At 34.3% G+C, this 20,127-nt stretch overlaps 2 protein-coding genes across 8 annotated transcripts in view; one reads left to right on the top strand and one right to left on the bottom strand.

Moving 5' to 3' along the window:
• Window positions 1–9,089, top strand: part of LOC126968314 (uncharacterized) — a 512,088-nt gene extending 502,999 nt beyond the window's left edge. For 4 of the 5 annotated variants that reach the window (XM_050813259.1, XM_050813260.1, XM_050813258.1 and 1 more), the window contains exons 3-10: window positions 1,117–1,324; window positions 1,653–1,965; window positions 3,605–3,767; window positions 5,028–5,167; window positions 6,611–6,749; window positions 7,509–7,730; window positions 8,297–8,467; window positions 8,949–9,089. In XM_050813259.1, coding sequence (XP_050669216.1) covers window positions 1,117–1,324; window positions 1,653–1,965; window positions 3,605–3,767; window positions 5,028–5,167; window positions 6,611–6,749; window positions 7,509–7,730; window positions 8,297–8,467; window positions 8,949–9,071 — 1,479 coding nt within the window. In that variant the 3' untranslated portion in view covers window positions 9,072–9,089. The remainder of the gene's footprint in view (window positions 1–1,116; window positions 1,325–1,652; window positions 1,966–3,604; window positions 3,768–5,027; window positions 5,168–6,610; window positions 6,750–7,508; window positions 7,731–8,296; window positions 8,468–8,948) is intronic. The other variant, XM_050813261.1, reaches the window with a different exon arrangement.
• A 1,553-nt stretch (window positions 9,090–10,642) lies between these two features.
• Window positions 10,643–20,127, bottom strand: part of LOC126968294 (uncharacterized) — an 85,028-nt gene continuing 75,543 nt past the window's right edge. For all 3 annotated transcript variants that reach the window (XM_050813204.1, XM_050813205.1, XM_050813206.1), the window contains exon 31: window positions 10,643–18,682. In XM_050813204.1, coding sequence (XP_050669161.1) covers window positions 18,630–18,682 — 53 coding nt within the window. In that variant the 3' untranslated portion in view covers window positions 10,643–18,629. The remainder of the gene's footprint in view (window positions 18,683–20,127) is intronic.

Raw genomic sequence — 20,127 nt, 5'->3', positions numbered from 1 at the left:
AAACATTACACTGACAGAAAGCCCATGAATAATTAATAGAGTCAAGAAAATATTAAAATCGATGTACTTGCTCTTGGACTTAATACACTTATTCTTATTTATATACAGGTAAAATAAACTAACATGTGTGTTTTTTTATAATTAATTAGATCTATTCCTGTCTTAAAAATGTAACTCGATCTGAACCAATAAATAATTATACTAAGCCAATATTACCAATCGATAACACGGGAGTAGCTTTATTTAATTCAATATTCGTGTTTTAAGGTTATACAGGTCAAACCAACTAACTGGGGGGGTTTTAAAACATTTTTTCTGTTTTCTGATATTATTATAGACTTGCGGCACACATTATTTACTTATGAAATGATAAATAATTGTTCTAAAAATAAATTTTAGTGCAACTTTAATTATAATTAATTTTATCAGAGATTTTGTTTATTCAACTTTTAAATTGTATTATCCCGTTTTGACATGGGCATTTAGTCGGTTTTACCATTAATACGACGATGTATATTTTTTAACTTTTGTGTAATTAATATGTATTTTTTGTGATTGACGTTGACGAGCAATCTTTTGATTTTATGTGAGTAAAATATTTTGACTTTGACTATTCTTGGTAAACTTCCCCGTATGGTGATAGTTTTGACTTCATATAGAACACACTTTATACAGAATATGTTTTATGAAATAACCGAGGGTCGCCTTCGCTCACACTAGCAAGACCAGAGGAGGACACGAAGAGTGCTGAGAGTCTGCTGAGTGTAATTGATCCATAATCTGCATGTGTAAAATACTTGAAAATAAGTAGGCATGCGCCATGTAGACGGAGTACCAACGTGCCGCGGGGCGGTCCTCTCGCTGTCGGTTTTTGAGACCGCATCAAAGGCGGCACTTGCGTGAAGTTGGCACGATTATAGATTTATATTCGCGGGGCGAATACGTAAAAGGTACTTAAACTGATAGACCCGTTTCAATTTATTTACCGCATCCAGATTATAGAGTTGGAATTTAACATCTGTACACAGCACACGGTCTAGCTGATACTGGGCTACCTACACCTTAGCACAACTGAAAAGAGGACTCAATACTATAAAGTTTCTTCAAACTTTTCAGATAAACGGTGTAACACATAAAGCTACTCACTTCAACGAGATAACCCATGCTTCGATGAATATTGCCGTCTCGCTCGTGCAACATGGTGTGCGAAAGGGAGACGTTATCGCTGTATGCATGGAGAACAGGGATGAGTTTTGGGAAATAGTCATCGGGTCTTCGTGTACGGGGTCTGTTGTAACACCGGTTAATATGGGGTATACATTCGGTAAATAAACTTTCTCTCATAACGCGTAGGTCGTGAGTAGCTAGTTGCGTTAACAGAACCTAACCGTTGCAATCTTAGCAGGGCCGGTTTAGGGATAACCAGGGCCTCCTCAAAAGAGGGGCCCCCACAGTAGATACTTCGGAAGAAAAATTCATATTCAGACTAGAAAAAACTTGTCGTTTTAGTTGGTTAGGGTTCACTAAATTCGGGAATCCTTAAATATAATCCTTTATTCCTCAAAGACTCACAACATTAACCAAATCATTACTTCAAATGAATTTGTATTTTTTATTTAATACCGTATCTTACGTAAAATATTATTTTTCAGATGAAATGAAACATGTTCTGGACATATCGAAACCAAAGTATATGTTCTGTTCACCTCTGGCATACAAATCACACGAGAAAACATTTCACGCGTTGCCATACATAAAGGATATCATCACGATTAGTGAGAGATTTCCGAATAGCGTCTACTTTGACGATCTCGTAAAGGACTGCTCAGTAAATTACGAATTGTTTGAACCTATTGGGGTTGATGGGCAGACTGATACTGCTTTTGTGCTGTACTCTTCAGGCACCACGGGTATGCCGAAAGGAGTAATGCTGACACATCTAAATATTATAGCCACTTGCAATTTGTAAGTATTTTTGCATACCTTTACCCCCTTATTCATAATGGTCCGCTAACCTTAAACAGCCGCTTAGGAGTGTTTTTTCTCATTCTGACTTAGGTCAATAGAAGAAGACAGAGTGAGAATTAGCAAAGCTTTAAGTTAGCAGACTATTATGAAGAAGGGGGTTAATGTTTCTTTAGTAATATTTTAATTTAGTATATACTTTGACAATGCTTTTTAATCCTATTAGTAAGTACTTAAAAAAATATACATATATTTTTAACTATCGCGATCGTAAGCAGATAAGTAGGTACTTTTGCCTTTTACAGGTTGTCTAGATTTTACATAAGGCTTTCATTGGCATTTAGTATTTCTGGCGGGGTTTATCAATCAATTGTTCATCTTCTGTACTAAAACTTGATATTTATAATTATTTACCACACAGCAACAAATGCGATATGAAAGTTATAGGACATGGCGCGCAAGTTTTTATTTTGCACCCGTCAAATGTAAGGGGATTGATTAGTTATTACATATAGCCATAGTCTAGTGCAAAATTATTATTTTAGTGACTAAAATCATATATTATATATAATTTTGTGAATTATCAATATTTGATAATAATAAATGCTTTTTCGTGTTAATTAGAGACAGACTTTTTCATTCCGAAAATGTAAATGGATTTTCAGCGGCATAAAACCTCTTTGTTGTTATAAAAAAACTGTACTACCCGTTTAAGTTGAAAATGCTCTTTTTACTCTTCACAGCAACGGAACTTTGTAAGGATTCTTTTACGCACTAGTGTGTAATATTATTATGCACGTGTGTGTTATAGTTCGGTTTATGTCCCTAAGAACGAAGTAATAAGGCTCACTTTACGAGCAAAAAAAAGTTATTTATGTTTTTTTTTTAATATGTTATAGCCACATAGACGTTATTAACAATTCTTTTAAATTTTTGTTACACATTTTAAGTAAGTAAGTTTTGGAGATAAATATTTAAACCGCTTTTGACTTATCTATTACATATAATAACTTAGTATGCCTGCTGCCCTATACATCAAATATGTTTTCAAAACTGCAATTTACGTTTTCTCGTTGTATGAATTATGTTACCGAGATAAGAAAATGCGTCTAAATTGTGGTAAGTTTTCACGGTTTTGGGCCGATTTGAATACGGTTTTCACTGTTGTTCTACACCAAGACCCCGTTATTATAAGTATTCAAAGACAAAAAGTTATTTAATTGCCGAAATCTACACGAATAAATCATAGGTTACCGTTATAAATATAAATTAACCAGTAATCATTTACCAGTGGGAGGCTCCTTTGTACAGGATGCCGACGAGATTATGGGTACCACAACGGCGCCTATTTCTGCCGTGAAGCAATAATGTGTAAACATTACTGTGTTTCGGTCTGAAGGGCGCCGTAGCTAGTGTAATTACTGGGCAAAGGAGACTTAACATCTTATGTCTCAAGTGACGAGCGGAATTGTAATGCCGCTCAGAATTTTTAAGGTTTTTCAAGAATCCTGAGCGGCACTGCATTGTAACGGGCAGGGTGTATCAATTACCATCAGCTGAACGTCTTGATCGTCTCGTACCTTATTCTCATTAAAAAAAATCATGAGCATTTTAGCAACGTTGCATATAAATGTTCCAGAAAACAGAGCACGGATTCGAATGAACTAACCATGTTTATCACGCCCTGGTACCACACCATGGGTTTGTTGGGAGTGATGAGGTGTTTAAGGAATGCAGGGCCAGTTGTTTATATACCGAAGTTTGAAACGAACCTGTACCTTCGAACTGTTGAAAGATATAAGGTAACTTTCATCTACATACTTACTATAAAATCATTTGCTTTAAAAAAAATTAATACTTTCATGGATGAAAAAGAATATTCATGCCCATTTTGTATGGTTAGTATTTCATCGTTAAGAGGGAGTTTGTAAGTGATTTTTATGTATAAGTATGATGTAAGAAACAATAAAATAGGAAGGACATTATAAATTTATTGTAATTGTAGGTTTCATCTGTATAATTATAGGATTTATTACAATTAATACTAATACAATACAAAATAGTTAACCTCTATTTTCAGCAAACACACGCACACTAAAACAAAGTTACTGACGTATCGCCAGTATAAGACGTCAACTAATAAACGGATTTTGATGGGGATTACTTCATGGAGTGTAGTTAAGTTCCACTTGAGAGATATGCCAGTTTTTATTTCGATCTGGGACCCATAATTATTTTTATTTCCAATATTTGTTTGGTATGGACATATTTTCTTCTCATGGATCTCATGTAAATAATTGATTAAAGGCTCAGAAATAAGTATTTTTATAAAATTAATACTATAATAACAACATTTCTATAATTTTAGTGCATAAGTCACCGTGTTTTAAAAAGGCCAAGGTCTAAGGTTCCATAATTACCTTCGTTTATGTGTTTTTTGATAAAATATTGTAATATTTTTTCTTAATTGCTTAAACTTTATAAACCAAAGAATAATACTTAGCTCTTATTTATCATCTCCTTCGAATACATAACAAGATATGAGTTTTTCAAATTAGGTAGGCCTTATCTTATATAAAACGTTTTTTGTTATATATACATAAAATGTCATTGTTTTTTTGTGGTGGTAGATGTAGGTGTTCATGTTAACATTAAATAGGCTAGTAACTTTTTATTACAAGGTTATTACTAAAAGTCACAGAAATTTATATGTCTTACACATTTGATGTTCTATGTTAGCTAATCTACGAATAATAGTTAGGAGAGTTTCTTGCGCCGCTTCTTCTCTCTCAGAGCGCCATTTGTTTCCGAAGCGGTAGTAGTATCTAGTATATTAGAAATGCCATCAAAAAGAATCAATTTTAATGAAATAAATCCCTACTTATTCCTTTTATAAAGGATTAATTGAAAAGTTGTTGGTAGATGTGATGTTGACATCCCTACACGAATTAATAATAGTAGAGAAGAATGTCTTCTTAGATGAAAGTAAGGAATTAGGACCACACTTATTTAACTTTGATTGTACAATCTCTAAGATGTTGAATGGTCAAACTTCTTAACAGATACCTCAACTGGTTGTGGCACCGCCAGTTCTTATAGCGATAACAAAGTGCAAGGCGGAATATGATGTGAGCTCTGTCAATATTATATACTCTGGAGCTGCTCCGTTGAGGGTTGCCACTATTAAGGAAGCCAGACAGAGGTAATGCCTATCTACGAGTACTAATAAAAATATGTAACGTAAAGACGTATGTGACGTAAACTAGCAAGTAAGTTTTATGTGATTTACTTATTATACACGTAAAACATGCTGAACGGAATTTTATGGAAAAGGAGCATACGTACGGATCACCTGATGGTATATGATCACCACGGCTCATACAAACACCGCCACCAGAGGAATTATAAGATCGTTGCCGACCTTATAAACCGTTGAATAAACGTGCCTACATATGAATTCAAAATCTGAAAACACATTGGTATGTGGCAGGCGACAATCAAACCAGGGACATCGAGGAAAGTCTACGGTATACTTATAATAAGACGCTTATAAGTGACAACATAAATTACTCTAGATTCCAAATTACAATGAGACCCCCATTCTGAAAGATTTACTAATAGACTCTGTTCTAATTCTAGATTTCAAATTACAATGAGACCACCATACTGAAGGATTTCTTAATAGACTTCGTTCTAACTCTAGATCCTAAATTACAATGAGACCCCCATATTGAAGGATTTCCTAATAGACTTCGTTCTAACTCTAGATCCTAAATTACAATAACAATCCTAATTACATACTGAAATACTGAGGGATTTCCTAATACACTTCGTTCTAAATCTAGATCCCAGTTAACAATTAGACCACATTTTGAAGGATTCACTTATAGATTTCGTTCTAACTCTAGATTCTAAATTACAATGAGCCTCCATATTAAAGGATTTCCAACTAGACTCCGTTCAAACTCTAGATTCCAAATTACAATGGTACCCATACTGAAGGATTTCCTAATAGACTCCGTTCTACAGCATACGCCTATACCAATACAGCTAGGTGGGTACTGCAGCAGCGCCCATTTCTGCTGTGAAAAGTATTGTGCAAGCATCCTTCAACTTTGAAAAGAGAAAGAAATCACTTGGGGATAGGTTCGGGAAATATGGATGATGCTTAAGTATTTCAAAGCCAGAAATCTCGAATTACTGCCATAGCAACAGCGGCCTTGTGAGCCGGGACATTAATTTGATGAATTACTTAATAACGCATGCAATACAATTTTATCCAGTTCAACAACACGAAGTAAAAACAAAAGATTTCAATTTCTAGAAAACAAAAGATATTCTCACTATTTTTGTAATCTAACTAATATGCCAGCTTTACCAACCAGAATTTACTTATCTTACTTCCAGAGAGCTTGCACCACATTCTCGCTATTTGTGAAACCGCTGAAAGTATAGATTAGGTACCTGTTCTGTTGCGGCGGGGCTTTGTTGATTATTAAGCTTATATTATTTTGTCGATAATCATTTTTATTTCAATACCAGAACACATTTAGGCCCCAAATGCGTGAATTGTATGAAGAAGCGAGTATAGGGTAAGCGCTTTGTCGTCAATAGGCTTAGATTAAAACGCACATCTTATTAACAGGTTTAAAAATATTAAAGCAATCCTTCAAGGGTACGGAATGACAGAAGCAACTCTCGCTTTCATTAGGGACACAGTGGACATGGCTCATCTTTCCAAAGCCGGAGGAGTTGGATTTGTTGTAAAGGGATGTGTTGTCAAGGTAAAAATATTTTAATTACTCTTGAAGAATTTTCAAGCTCATCTACTTATTTAAAGTTTTTTTTAATTTTTAGCTGACAGTTTTTTTCGTTAAATGTATCAATACATTTCTACAAGCTACAACATTTGCTTTGATTTTACCATTTTTTGTTGCCTTGAAGCTGTAATGTTCCAAAATTGTTTTGTTTTGAATTGAAAGGCGCCGTAGCTAGTGATATAACTGGCCTAATGAGATTTGACCTCAAAATGACGTGCGCAATTGCGATGCCACTCAGAATTTTTCAAGTATCTACCATCATGTGTACCTACGTCTTGTTTTACATTTATCGTACATAATTAGATTAGAATTAATGCTGTAGGTATTGCTTAAAATCGCTTCGTAAAAAATCCATTATTTCTCGTAAAAAGTAAATGAAAAAAATGGTTAGTGTGGGTTATCTCTAAGAGACATAGACATAGGTACTATCGAGGATTTTTTGAAGACCTTATTATGGTGTAGTACAAAACTTTACTACATTATTTTGTGTGTTTGTTGACGACATCACATTAGAAACCTCTTAAATAGTAGTTTTAAAGATGTAAGCATAGATACATAGGGACATACAGCGGGAAGCGACTTTGTGTTATACCTACTATTAAGTGATTAATTATATGTCTACAGTAAGATGAACAGTGTCTTATTACACAAATAAATAACTTATACTTATCACAGAGTAGGGATGGATACTTACGTATGAACTTATATTACCTACATTTTAAGGTTGTAGATGTAGATACGGGCACACCTCTGGGCCCAAATAAACCTGGAGAAATCAGGATGAAAGGTTCGATGGCAATGAAGGGGTATATAGGAAAGGAGTTGAAGGAAGACTTTGATGAGGAAGGATTCTACAAAACTGGTGATATCGGCTACTATGATGATGATAAATGTTTCTTTATTGTGGATCGCTTGAAAGAGCTGATTAAATATAAAGGATATCAGGCAAGTGATATTACCTAGATTTTCTTTCACCCTGTGCAATAACAGTAATAGAAAATATGTAATCTTAAGAATTCTCTTTAGTAGTACAAGACTTAGTGTAGCTAGGACTTTGTCATAAAAGTGTATGCATTAACCACTAAAACAATTGCGTATATTATTGAATCAGTTAGAATTTGTAGCAAGCAAGAAGAGAAGAGCGGGCGCAAGAAAATCAGCGGCACCTTTTATATTTCCATTAAATTTCGTTACAATAAAATCTATACCTTAAATAGCCTGATGGCGGTCATTCTACTCCTAATCTATTGTATCATTAAGAAAGTCATTTTTTTCATTTTACCTTCACCACACAAACGTTGTCTAACAATTCTTTTGAATTTCGTAACACATATTAGACATTTTCTGGGATCATCTTGTATCATTCACAAGAATAGTATTCCTTATTGATCGTGTTGTTAATTGCAATAAAATTTAGAGTAATTGACTTTATTTCATCTTTACATCTTTTATCTTCATCTATTTCTATTCTTAGATCATTCTTATTAATTCTCAAGTTTTTTTTCAACTAGGTGCCCCCGGCTGAAATAGAGGCAGTCCTTCTGCAACATCCTGGTGTACTGGACTCTGGTGTTATCGGAGTGCCTCATGAAGCAGGTGGGGAGGTTCCTCGGGCATTCGTTGTAAGGCAACCTGGAGCTACAGTCTCTGAAGAGGAAATATGCAGTTTTGTGGCTAGCAAGGTTTGTTTTTTATGTGTACATAAATCTAGTACAATGCCACATATAAATACAACAAGCATCTATATAAAAAGGTCGTGCAGATAGAACAAGTGCGCGAAACCAATATGTATTGTGACACGTTGTTGGTTGAAATAAAGAATTTTTATTTATACAAATTAAATTTGTAACCAAATTTTATGAGCGATGCGGGAACTCTCGCCCTTACCAACTGAGCCAACCGTTCGAGTATCGCATGGATCGTAAATCTTGATTAGTCTTGTTCAACTCTCATATTGTGGCTCCATCTGCAGGATCTACTTTACAGTTGATAACCAGCTCAAACCCATAAATGGCATATTAGAAATTGACTTGAGATGTCGCTCTTTCAAATGTAAACAATTTGTTATACTTATATAATTAAAAATAATAATTAATCTCAAAAGTGATAGTTAATATCACTTTAAAGTTTTTTTCATTTTTTACATAACTGACTTTTTTACAGTTGTCAAATCCAAAACACCTGAGAGGCGGAGTCAAGTTTGTGAATGAAATACCAAAGAATCCAAGTGGCAAAATATTGAGGAAGCGACTTCGTGAAATGACCCAATTAAAGAGCAAAATTTAGTAAATATTTTAAATCCAATACGACTCCCGTTACTTATTGAAACCTTTTGAAAGCAAAGTTCTTATAATTTCAGTCGTAGTAAAATTAAAATATCTTACCAAATTATATTGACTCAATCACGGTAAAAATTTTCTGAAGTAAAACTCTGCCTACGCGTCTGGTAGGCATAGTTTTCGTTCCGTTGTGTTTCGACCGCGCTTTGAATACAACCATCGCGACCAGTAGTACTGTTATAGATGAAAACGAGATAGCAAATTACAAAAAAGGTAATAATATATTAAATAGTACAAATGATAAATTCATTATGTACATAACTATACTAAGAGGATATTTTTGGTCTTTTTTTTCTTTTTGCTGTGGAGTTTTGTTAAATTATGTTAACTTTGATACAAGATATGTTATGTCATAGTCAATACCGCCGAGATATGAGCGTGTACCAAGATGTTTCGGTACTCGTCTTGGCTCGAGCGTAGTCGGTGTGCGGTGTGAGAGCGGGCGTCGAACAGTCAGTCAGGGAAGATCTATTGAGCGAGGTGGTTGTGTCTCACGCGCATGCCGGGAATACCTCGTTCTTATCACATTATCATAAGGCTTTGTGAAGGATAGCTACCATTACGATACGTTAGACTGATTTACTTGCTGTCTTGTCTAACGCCTACAAAAATTGGCACCAACGAAGATCCTGACCATGTGATCGGTCTTATCCCGTCATTCATATTTTAAGATTTATCACCACTTGGGCAAAAGGTTGAGTATTAACGAGAAATGGAAAGAAACTCATCGCCACTCTTTCAAATCAACATTTACAGTTTCATCAGTACAAAAAGAAGAACTCCGCGCCGTGATATTAGCAAGTGAAGCACCTTTATGCTAGTGTATGCTGATACGGGGTATACCAGTTATACAATATTTTCTCCCTTAAATAATCATATATCTACAAATACTTTTATGCTATTATTTTTACACATTTTCCCAACGCAACACGGCTTTTTTAAAATATTTTATTGAGACGCAAACTGATCTGTCACAGACGATGACAATTCTGTGTGTGTGTGCGTGGGGCTATGTACACGTTAATCGGCTTGTTTTAGTGCTACACTGTTATGTAAATATATTTACTTTAAAATTACTATTGAAACCTCGATGACATGATTATTCAACCACCACAACTAGCGCCCGTTCACAAGAATAACGCACGGACCAGCCATCACCTACGAAGAAAACAACGCCGCACGTCGCCGCTGCTTTCATATTTCCCAACAGTTTAGGAAATATATTATTAAATTATGAGAAGCCTCAAACAGTTAACTGTCGACTCAAACCATCTTAGCTTGTACAGTCAGCAACAAAAGTGGCTGACACTACAGTGAGTCATGCCTTTTTTTAACATTGGAACATTTATTTCATAATAATAATACCTATATATAAATCCCTATAAATATTGTAAAAACATAGATAATTTTGATCATGTCTTCTATCTATTCAATCAGGTTTCAAATCAAAGTCACACAAATAACAGTATTTAAAACATAATATGTAAGCTTCGGTAAGTTTCAATAAAACAAACGAGATACACTAAAATCTTTAATATTAACAATTATATACTCTACACGTCACAATAATAAACTTTCTTAAAAATAATACAACTACGGGACTTTGCCTTAACTTCCAACAGATGTCAAAGTCAGTTTTTGGTAAACATTCTGACAGCTGTCATTGCGGATGGCACAGACTGCACAGCAATTGTGCTTCTCAATCATTGCAGATGGTCCCTTATTCCTGTCAAGTATCTGTCTATCCCGCTTAACTTGATGCACTAACCGAATTAATATACATACTATATAAAGGACTCTTCTCAATTCAAAGTTAAATCACATAAGGTTATAAAAATAAGTTCAAAAACAGTTTTCTGTAATTATAACAAAATATACTTTTGTAGATAGGTAACGCCCAGTGCCCGCCGCAATGACATTCGGTTGCGTTAAACTAAATCATAAACTGTACACAAATATAGACAATTAAAAACTATTTTTAAATCATCTCAGTATTGTACGGGATGAAAAGCCACGCTATCATTACCTCTAATATAAAAATAAAAATAATTTAATAGGTCGGTAATAGAAAAATTATTTCAGTACCGATGGAAGTTTAGTATATTTATTGCAGCAGTTTTACAAAAATAATAAACAAGAATTAACTAATCGACCTTTGAGAAATTAATCTAGCTTTATTGACCTATATAAAATAATTCAGCAATTGTTTTAGGGAAATAATAACGTTTTTCATCCCGTACAAATCATTTAATGGTAGCAATATAGGACATAGAAGCTCATATTAATTACATCCTCCATTCAAAACAATAAAGCAAGCTAATAAAATGCCTCAATTTCCATAAATATATAGTAAGCAATGTCGCGAGAAATAAATTATTTTTGTATTTTAAAGTTAAACTTTTATTACACCGCCTCAAATTATTTAGTTCATCAATCGCATGTCGCATTATACTTTCGCCGGCCGCGGGGTAGAGGTAAATTTGAATCATCAATTTCAACTACTGCTTTTAAGTCAGGATGGCAGAGTTGTATGAGGCCCAAGATTTAAGCTCTGGTTCCCGGAAAAGCGCGTGGGTGCGAACCCCCGCACCTGACAAAGGTTTTAGAAGTGAAAACTTCTTCGTTGTGATTTGAAATTCGATGAAACGTAAAAGCGACACTAAAAAGAGACAGACACATAAATTCATAAGATTTAAAAAGGGAGAATATGTGATAGGAAGCATTATACAATGTTTTGGTACCAGGCGATCATAGTCGAAGAAGAGATTGTCTTATGTATGACGCGAGTATACCGTATTACATTTACGTCATACACACGACGTATTACTACATAGACACCAGGAGAACATAAATATGGTAGCGGTGATAGTAATGTATTTCATAGCTGTTGAAATCATGCGTCATCCTAGCAACATGTACCAGGACTTCATATGCAGTTTAGAGGTTCATGCACAATGCAGCTTTCACTTCTAACATGTACATAACACATAATTGTAAATTAATTTTCCATAATATCATTTCGGAACAACCTTTAAGAAATCTATCTATATATGTATATATATATAATTCAAATCTAGCGGCACTTTGATAGATAACCATGGTTAAATAAATTTTAAAGTGAAACATTCATTACATCGTCTCAAACTTTTTCATCTGTGTGTTGCATGTCGCGTGACGGTCGGGCGGCGCCTATAGTTCGCAGCAGCTGACCGTGTAGTGTATAGACTATTACTCATTTGTGCCAGTGCTCGACGCTATTTTGTTTGTTTTTGTCAGTGTTAGTCAGTGCTTAATAAAATCCTTATTTGTTTGTCAATAAGGTCGCTAGCGAATACGTTACGGTTAGTGAAAATTTTGTGCGTAGCTCTAGGCCAATCTATAAGTAACTGTTACTTTGACAGCGAGTAAATATTTCTTTGTATCTCGCATCCAGTCTTTCAGAGTGAATATTTCGGAGAAGCAACCAACTAAAAACGCAACGAAACAATTTAAATTTTCTCGCCAAGTGCGTTTGAACAGTTACTGTTTGATTCTCGTGTATTTTAACGGCAAATTTCACAAATAAAATTATGGATTTTATATCGGTAGTGTAGTGCTCAGTTTCTCATATAGTTCTTTCTGATATTTAGTTTCATTTTAAGTTATGCTATAGTAGCAGCAACGCGTCTCGGCAAATAGTTATTTTTGCCTGACCGTTTTAAATAGCCCGCCATTACGTCATATATGACCCGTTAGTGCAAGCGAGCGCGCCTTATTGACAATACTGCTCTATCATTTTGTGCCACCACGTTTCGCTAGTGTACAGCGTGGCACTACATTGGCGATTAAAATAAAATAAAACACAACAGTACAACTACTTAGCCGTAATCAAAAAATTTTTGAAATTTACAAACAAACAAATTATATACTTATTTAAAAAAACAAAATTTTAATCACCATTACGTGGGCGCTACTCACCTACGAGTTCTGAACGGCTACGACGCGGCTTGGGACAAGTAGTGGTCAGTGCCTATGCTAAGGTTCGGCTACTATATTACTTACAGGGTGTTCCGAAATTATATTATGAAAAATTTATTTATTTAGGTGAATTATTTTTTATATTGCTATGGTTACGGTTAAGTAGCTGCAGGATTTATATAATATGTTGTTTCGTGTTAAGTCGTGGTTATTTAATAACGCGAACATGGCTAAATAAAAACATTTTGCTTTGGGATGTCATACAAAATTTCCACAACTTCCCTGCGACATATTTATAGCGAAATAAATCTTAACAAAATAACTTGATCATTTAAACGTCTAAATAGAGCCTCTAGCTGCTAGACAACTGATGAAAATAGCCAGCCTATTTTCTAGCTATTTTAGTGTTCGTGACAAGCTACGTCGTATACTCGCGATTTGGACATCACTTTGTGTTAGTGTGCGTGCATTACTCAAAATAGAGGTTAACAGTAGACTTCAATTTTTTTTCGACGTTACCATAGCTGTCACATTCTATCTAGACGTATAAGTGATCTAAGCAAAATAAATAATCTTTCATGTTTATTTTAATGACTAGTTTGGTTTCATTTTGAGATCTTTCACACAAGTAATCTTTATAGGGTTCCGCAAAAAGTTGTATCGTTTAACCTATTACTAAGCATATACAATATTTGTGTGACACAGTTTCATAACATACAGCGAGTACACATTGGCATATATGAATATTCTTAAATTTTCAAACGTGAAAACATGGACAAACTTTGACTATGGTATGGAACCCTCGAAGCGCAAGTTCAACTCGTTCTTAACAGAAATTCTTTTGAAATTTAATTATAATAGTTATGTTTAATCACACAAATAAAATTTGAAAAAAAAAATTATGATCGATGCGGGATTCCAACCCACGACCTTTCGTGTTCCATGCGAGCGCTCTTCCAACTAAGCCAACCGTTCGAGTGACCGAGTACCGTTGATAAATCTTGTCTTGTTCAACTCTCAGGTTGTGGCTTCATCTATAGGATCTACTTTACACTTAATAGCCTGCTCGATCCCAATTGAAATTGACTTGAGATGTCGCTCTTGCAAATCTAAACACGGTCGCGGGTTCGATTCCCGTATCGCTCATAAATTTTGATTTTAAAGTTTATTTGTGTAATTAATCCCAAAAGTGAGGGTTATCACTTTAAAACATAACAAATTGTTTATTTTTTTAAGAATACCATAAGAATTCCAATTCTTCCGTTTAGCAATAATAAGTAAGAGGTAATATCAACAAGTACAGTCAACAAAAAAAATATTTTCTCATTTTTATAGTTATGTTGATATCTTCAATGCAGCTTGTTTTTGCATTTAAAGATGAACAAATTCCAGTCTTGTCCAATATTTTTATCTCTGACTGTACACAATATACTCACGCAATTAATTTTTAATCAATTTCTTTACAATACGTCACAAAGGAAACAAAATTTTATGAACGATGCGGGACTCGAAGCCACGAAACCTGGCAAAACTAAACGATTTGTTATGTTTTTAAAGTGATACCCTCACTTCTAGGATTAATACACAAATAAAATTTGAAAACAAAATTTTATGAACGATGCGGGACTCGAACCCACGACCTCTCGCGTTCCGTGCGAGTGCTCTTCCAAATAAGCCAACCGTTCGGGTTATCACTTTAAAAAAATAACAAATTGTTTACGTAGAGCTATTGAAAGTGTAATGTAAGCGGCATATACAGCCTTAAACCTGCTGTTAACTTGAAAAATATCGGTACGACTATATCATATTATATGCAACAGAAAAATAACCCGTTAGAAATTTGCGCTTTGCATAAACATAATATTCTACATATTTACATAAAACCGACCGACATAACCTCTGCCTTGCGAAACTAGAAAAAATGTTATCAACTCGATGCATAAGCGATCTGTATATTATGTCTCTTGTTAAATAAAAAAAAGACGTGTGGCACTCCGGGACTGCCGCGGTAAAGCTATTGCATAGCATTTTTATCGACTTATGCAATTGTAATTAATTATTTTATTTATGCAGTATTTTTTTTTTGTTAAAATTAATTTAAAAAAAAAAAGCTAACGGGAAGTGAGTAAAATTTTACTTGCAAGATTTGATTACAGACAGACAACGGGACAGGTGAAACTAAATAAAAATTCTTGTCATAATAATAAAACTTAAAAAAACGTGATAAAAAAAAATAAAGAAATTAAATAAAATCAAGACGTACCCCAGGCTCGAACCTGGGACCTTTAATGTAATGACCGTGGCGAAATATCTATATAGATCTAGTAAGTAAGTGTTAGGTTATTTTCGTTACGGAATTTCTGGATTCGGTCTCCACGCTCAAGGCCCGCGATAGAAGCTATGCAATAGCTTAAAATATAATTTGAAAATAATGCACGTGCAGATGGATCAGTTGAACGACGTACAAATCAAATCAAAACAAAATCTGAATCACTTTACTCATGTATGTCATGGAAGTGACACTTATGTATGTCAAGTTTTCTTTTCTTTTTAAATTCGCCGCCATTTCGCAAGAGGTTGAGCTTTAATGAGAAGAAGTGGCAAGAAACTCATTGTTACTCTTTTAAATCAACATTTACAGCTTCATCATTTTACAAATCATTTCAATATGTAAAGTGACGCAATAAAAATACTCAAACGTCAAATACTTTAAACTTTAAAGTAATGCCTTATACGAGTAAGTCAAAAAAGTACCAGTGTATAAGCTGCCACGTAACGTAATAACGAGTTACGGCAAAGTGAATTCTATGGAAACCATATCAATGGGAAACTACTCTGACTTTCAAAATTTCAAATAAATCAATCTAATACTTAAGATTAGCAGTAACAGACATGCAAAAATTGAATTTTTATATTATAAAATGGAATAACTACAATAGTTGGACATATGACATCGCGGACTTTTTTGTAGATATTGAATAATATCGTAGGGTAGAGTTTTTTTTGTTCTATCATCAACGACAGATTTTTTATGACAATTTTTTTCACACATTTGTGGGTTATATTATTACATTTTATTTAGGGATCTCTATTTTTATAATGTTATACAGCCTATGTCACTCAGTAAAGATTCAGCTTTCTAATGGTGATAGAAAGTTTGAAATCGGTCGAGTAGTTTGTGTGTGAAAACAATGAAAATGTTCAAAACAAACGTATTGCGTTATTCAAAAGAATTGTTAAAAAACGTTTGTGTGGTAAAGGTTACTATAACATAAATGACTTTCTTAATGATACCACAGATTGGGAATGGAGTGACCGCCCTCAGGCTATTAAATAATAAGTTTAATTGTACAATACTACTTTGTAAAGATATTTTTTCGATGAAAAAAAAAAAGCCCGGTGAGTTTGTTGCGCCCGTCCTTCTCAGGTGTGAGGCATTCATTTTGGAATGGGTGGTAGTTTTTGACTTTCAATAAGTGATGTCACATCCTATTTTGAATAAAAATATTTGAATTTGAATTACAAACACACATACAAAAACCAAATATTTCCTCTATTATATTAAAGTTTAGATGAGCCATCGGTATTGTCTTATTCCCATACTAAAATCACTGTTATAAAATCCAATTGATACTACATACTACGTGATGATACCATTTTTTCGCTTCGATTCACGTTTTTTCGACGTGTACCTGACCGAAAACTACCTTTGAGTCGCTGATGTTACTTAACTGCTCTTGGACATTTTGACAATAAATAAATTATCTTAATTGAACTATTTTCCGGATTATTTAGCGACATCTAGTGCCCAAAACAGTAGTTTACGTCTCGGACCGTATTTATATTTATAACTTGTAATTCAGACATCATTCTGCTATAAAACTTAAGGTCTAAACATTTTGTCAAATGGTTCATTATCACTATATAAGTATTTTCTTTGATTAACGCGAATTAAATAAAATACTTTTTAAAGGATTTGAAACGCATGTAAATCCCTACTACTATTATAAACGTGAATGTAAGTTTGTTTGTTACGCTCTCACGCCTAGACCACTGAAGCAGTTTTGATGAAATTTAGTACAGAGATAGACAAGAGCTTGGGAAAGAACATAGGCTAACTTTTATCGCGAATAAAAGGCTTGGAGGCGTTGAAATAAGGGTGGAAGTTTGTAATTGTAGATGATAGTGCCATGAAACATTGTATTTAAGCACTTGAAAAAAAAAAAAAAAAAAAATTATTCTAGCGTTTTTACAATTTACACCTATTGGGGGATGAAAGTTCCACATAGTTTGTAGCTTATAAGAATGTATTAACCACAACAGTTTTAATGTGTATTATTTGCAAAGTGAGTATTTAAAATATAATGCTGCCCAAAGTAACTATTGCACGCGGACGAAGTCACGGGCCAAAGCTAGTGTAATTATATTTGTACGTTAGGTTTTTGCGTAAGAGTCCCTCGCAAAACGTGATGCTGCAAACATCACGAAACGGCGGGTTAAATAAATAACAATAAAAATGTAAATTTTACACAAAAAACCTACTGTAAAAGTACAATTACAATAACACGCGTAATAACCTTATTGAAAAGTATTTTATTTTATTGATCAATGTGAAGTTTCTTACTTCATTACCCGTCTTTTCTAACTCATTTAATTTATAATTGCAGTCGTTTGAGATATAGCTTTATATCAGACTAGCTGACCCGGCAAACGTTGTTTTGCCATATAAATTGTATTGATCTTGTGCTTGCTAGTTGATAAGAGATGGCGCTAGTTGTATTCATTAGTAACAATCACACTTCTTTATATTTTGTATAATTCACACTATAGTTTTATAAATTATAGCCTATTTTTTATACTGGTGTGTAAGCTATATTATTGTTAAGTTTCATCAAAATCTATTCAGTAGATTTTGCGTTAAAGAAGTTCAAACATACATCCAGACATACAAACTTTCACATTTATAATATTAGTAGGATTTAAACACCAGAAATCTCTATATCACTAGTGTAGCAAGCATTTATATGATGAATATAGACGTTTGTTTCCGAGTCATGGATGTTTAAATGTATTTATGTATGTTTATATGAATATATGTATGTTTAAGTATAACACAGGCTATATATATGCTTAACTTGGGGCAAGATAATTTGTGTAAAAAGTGTGTCAATATTATTATTATTATTACTAGTGCAAGGAAATTGACTTAAGATGTCGCTCTTTCAAATCCAAACTGTTATTTTTTAAAGTGATAAACCCTCAATTCTGGGATTAATAACACAAATTAATTTAATTTAATTTGAGGGTTATCATATTAAAAACAAAAAACTTGTACATAATTTATCGGTGTCTAAATTGAAAGTAAAATTTAGGTACAGTCGGAGTCATAATATATATAAAAACACCATTTGACAAAATGCCATACATACACAACAAAATCGTCTACATAAGAAGCATTCGCACGACTATTGAAACCAATTGAGAGATCTCTATCGAAGAATTCACCTACAGAAGGATATGTAATATCAACTATTATATTGCTGTGTGGTTAGCGGCGAGGCGTTCTCGTGTCCGGGTATGGTCGCCGCGGCGGATTTAGCACTGGAAAAAGTATACGGGTAATTATTAATAATATATTATTGCATACCAGTGGGAGGCTCCTGTGCACAGGATGCCAGCTACACTATGGGTACCACAACGGCGCTTATTTCTGCCGTGAAGCAGTAATGTGTAAGCATCATTGTGTTTCAGTCTGAATGGCGCCGTAGCTAGTGAAATTACTGGGCAAATGAGACTTAACATCTTATGTCTCAAGGTGACGAGCACAATTGTAGTGCCGCTCAGCTGCATTGTAATGGGCAGGGCGTATCAATTACGATCCGCTGAACGTCCTGCTTGTCTCGTCCCTTACTGTCATAAAAAATTACCTATAGACGAATATTAGCAATTCCGATGTGGGTGTAATTTGAAGGCAAGATGGGATGTTAAGGACCTTAATATGCACTAATAGGTGCACTTTCCCTAAAATTAAAAAATAGAGGGCTTTAAGAGAAGGAGAGGAGAATTTTTTTATAAGGAGATTTTAAATATTTTTGCTGATAAAACGTTAATATTAAATAGAAATTAAGTGCTGAAATATGCCTCACTTATGGATTAAATAAACATCATGGACAATGCGGGACTCGAACCAGCGACCTCTCGGGTTCCGTCCGAGCGCTCCTACCAACTGAGCCAAGCCTTCGAGTACGCATAGGTCGTAAAATTTGGTAAAACTTGTTCAACTCTCAGGTTGTCGCTCCATTCGAGCCCCGCATCGTTCATTAATTTGGTTACAAATTTAATTAGTATAATTAACCCCAGATGAGAGGGATACAACACATTAAAAATAATAAATTGTTAAGAAGTGTTTCATTTTCAAAATAATATACTATCTTGCACGATACGTGGGTAACACTGAAAATGTTAAGAACTGGCCTGGAACATTGCTAATGAAAACTTTTTGTGAATTTCCATTTTTAGAACTCCTTGGTAACCTAATGTAGTATATTGCATTGTCATTTGTTTTTGTGAATTGGCGGCAAATCTAAAACTCTTGTTACACGTGAAAATTAACCTACGCAAGAAAATTTTCGGTCAATGATTTATTATGAATTTCGTCGTGGGTTTACTCAACAACAAAGCTATGATAGGCTGCGATTAGCATTTCTTAATGAAGCCCCATCTCGTGCGTGGAAGTAGCAATCTCAATGATTATCCGCGTGAGGGACGTCTTTTAACAGCGACTACTGAAGATAACATCAGTGCTGTGCGACGCACGATAGAGGAAGATAAGAGAGCGACCTATCAGCAGATACGGGCAAGCCTAGGTATTGGTATGAGTCAAGTTCAAAAAATATTACACGAACATTTAGGCGTCAGGAAGCATTGTACCAGATGGATTTTCTATACTTTAACCGAAGACCACAAACACTTCGCGTGGACTGGTGTCGCCAAATGTTGTATAAGTTCAACGGTGGTGACTCAAATGCTGTATTTGACATCGTCAC

This window comes from Leptidea sinapis, chromosome 15, assembly GCF_905404315.1.
Source record: "Leptidea sinapis chromosome 15, ilLepSina1.1, whole genome shotgun sequence".
Taxonomy (NCBI): domain Eukaryota; kingdom Metazoa; phylum Arthropoda; class Insecta; order Lepidoptera; family Pieridae; genus Leptidea; species Leptidea sinapis.
This window is presented reverse-complemented; position numbering and strand designations above follow the sequence as displayed.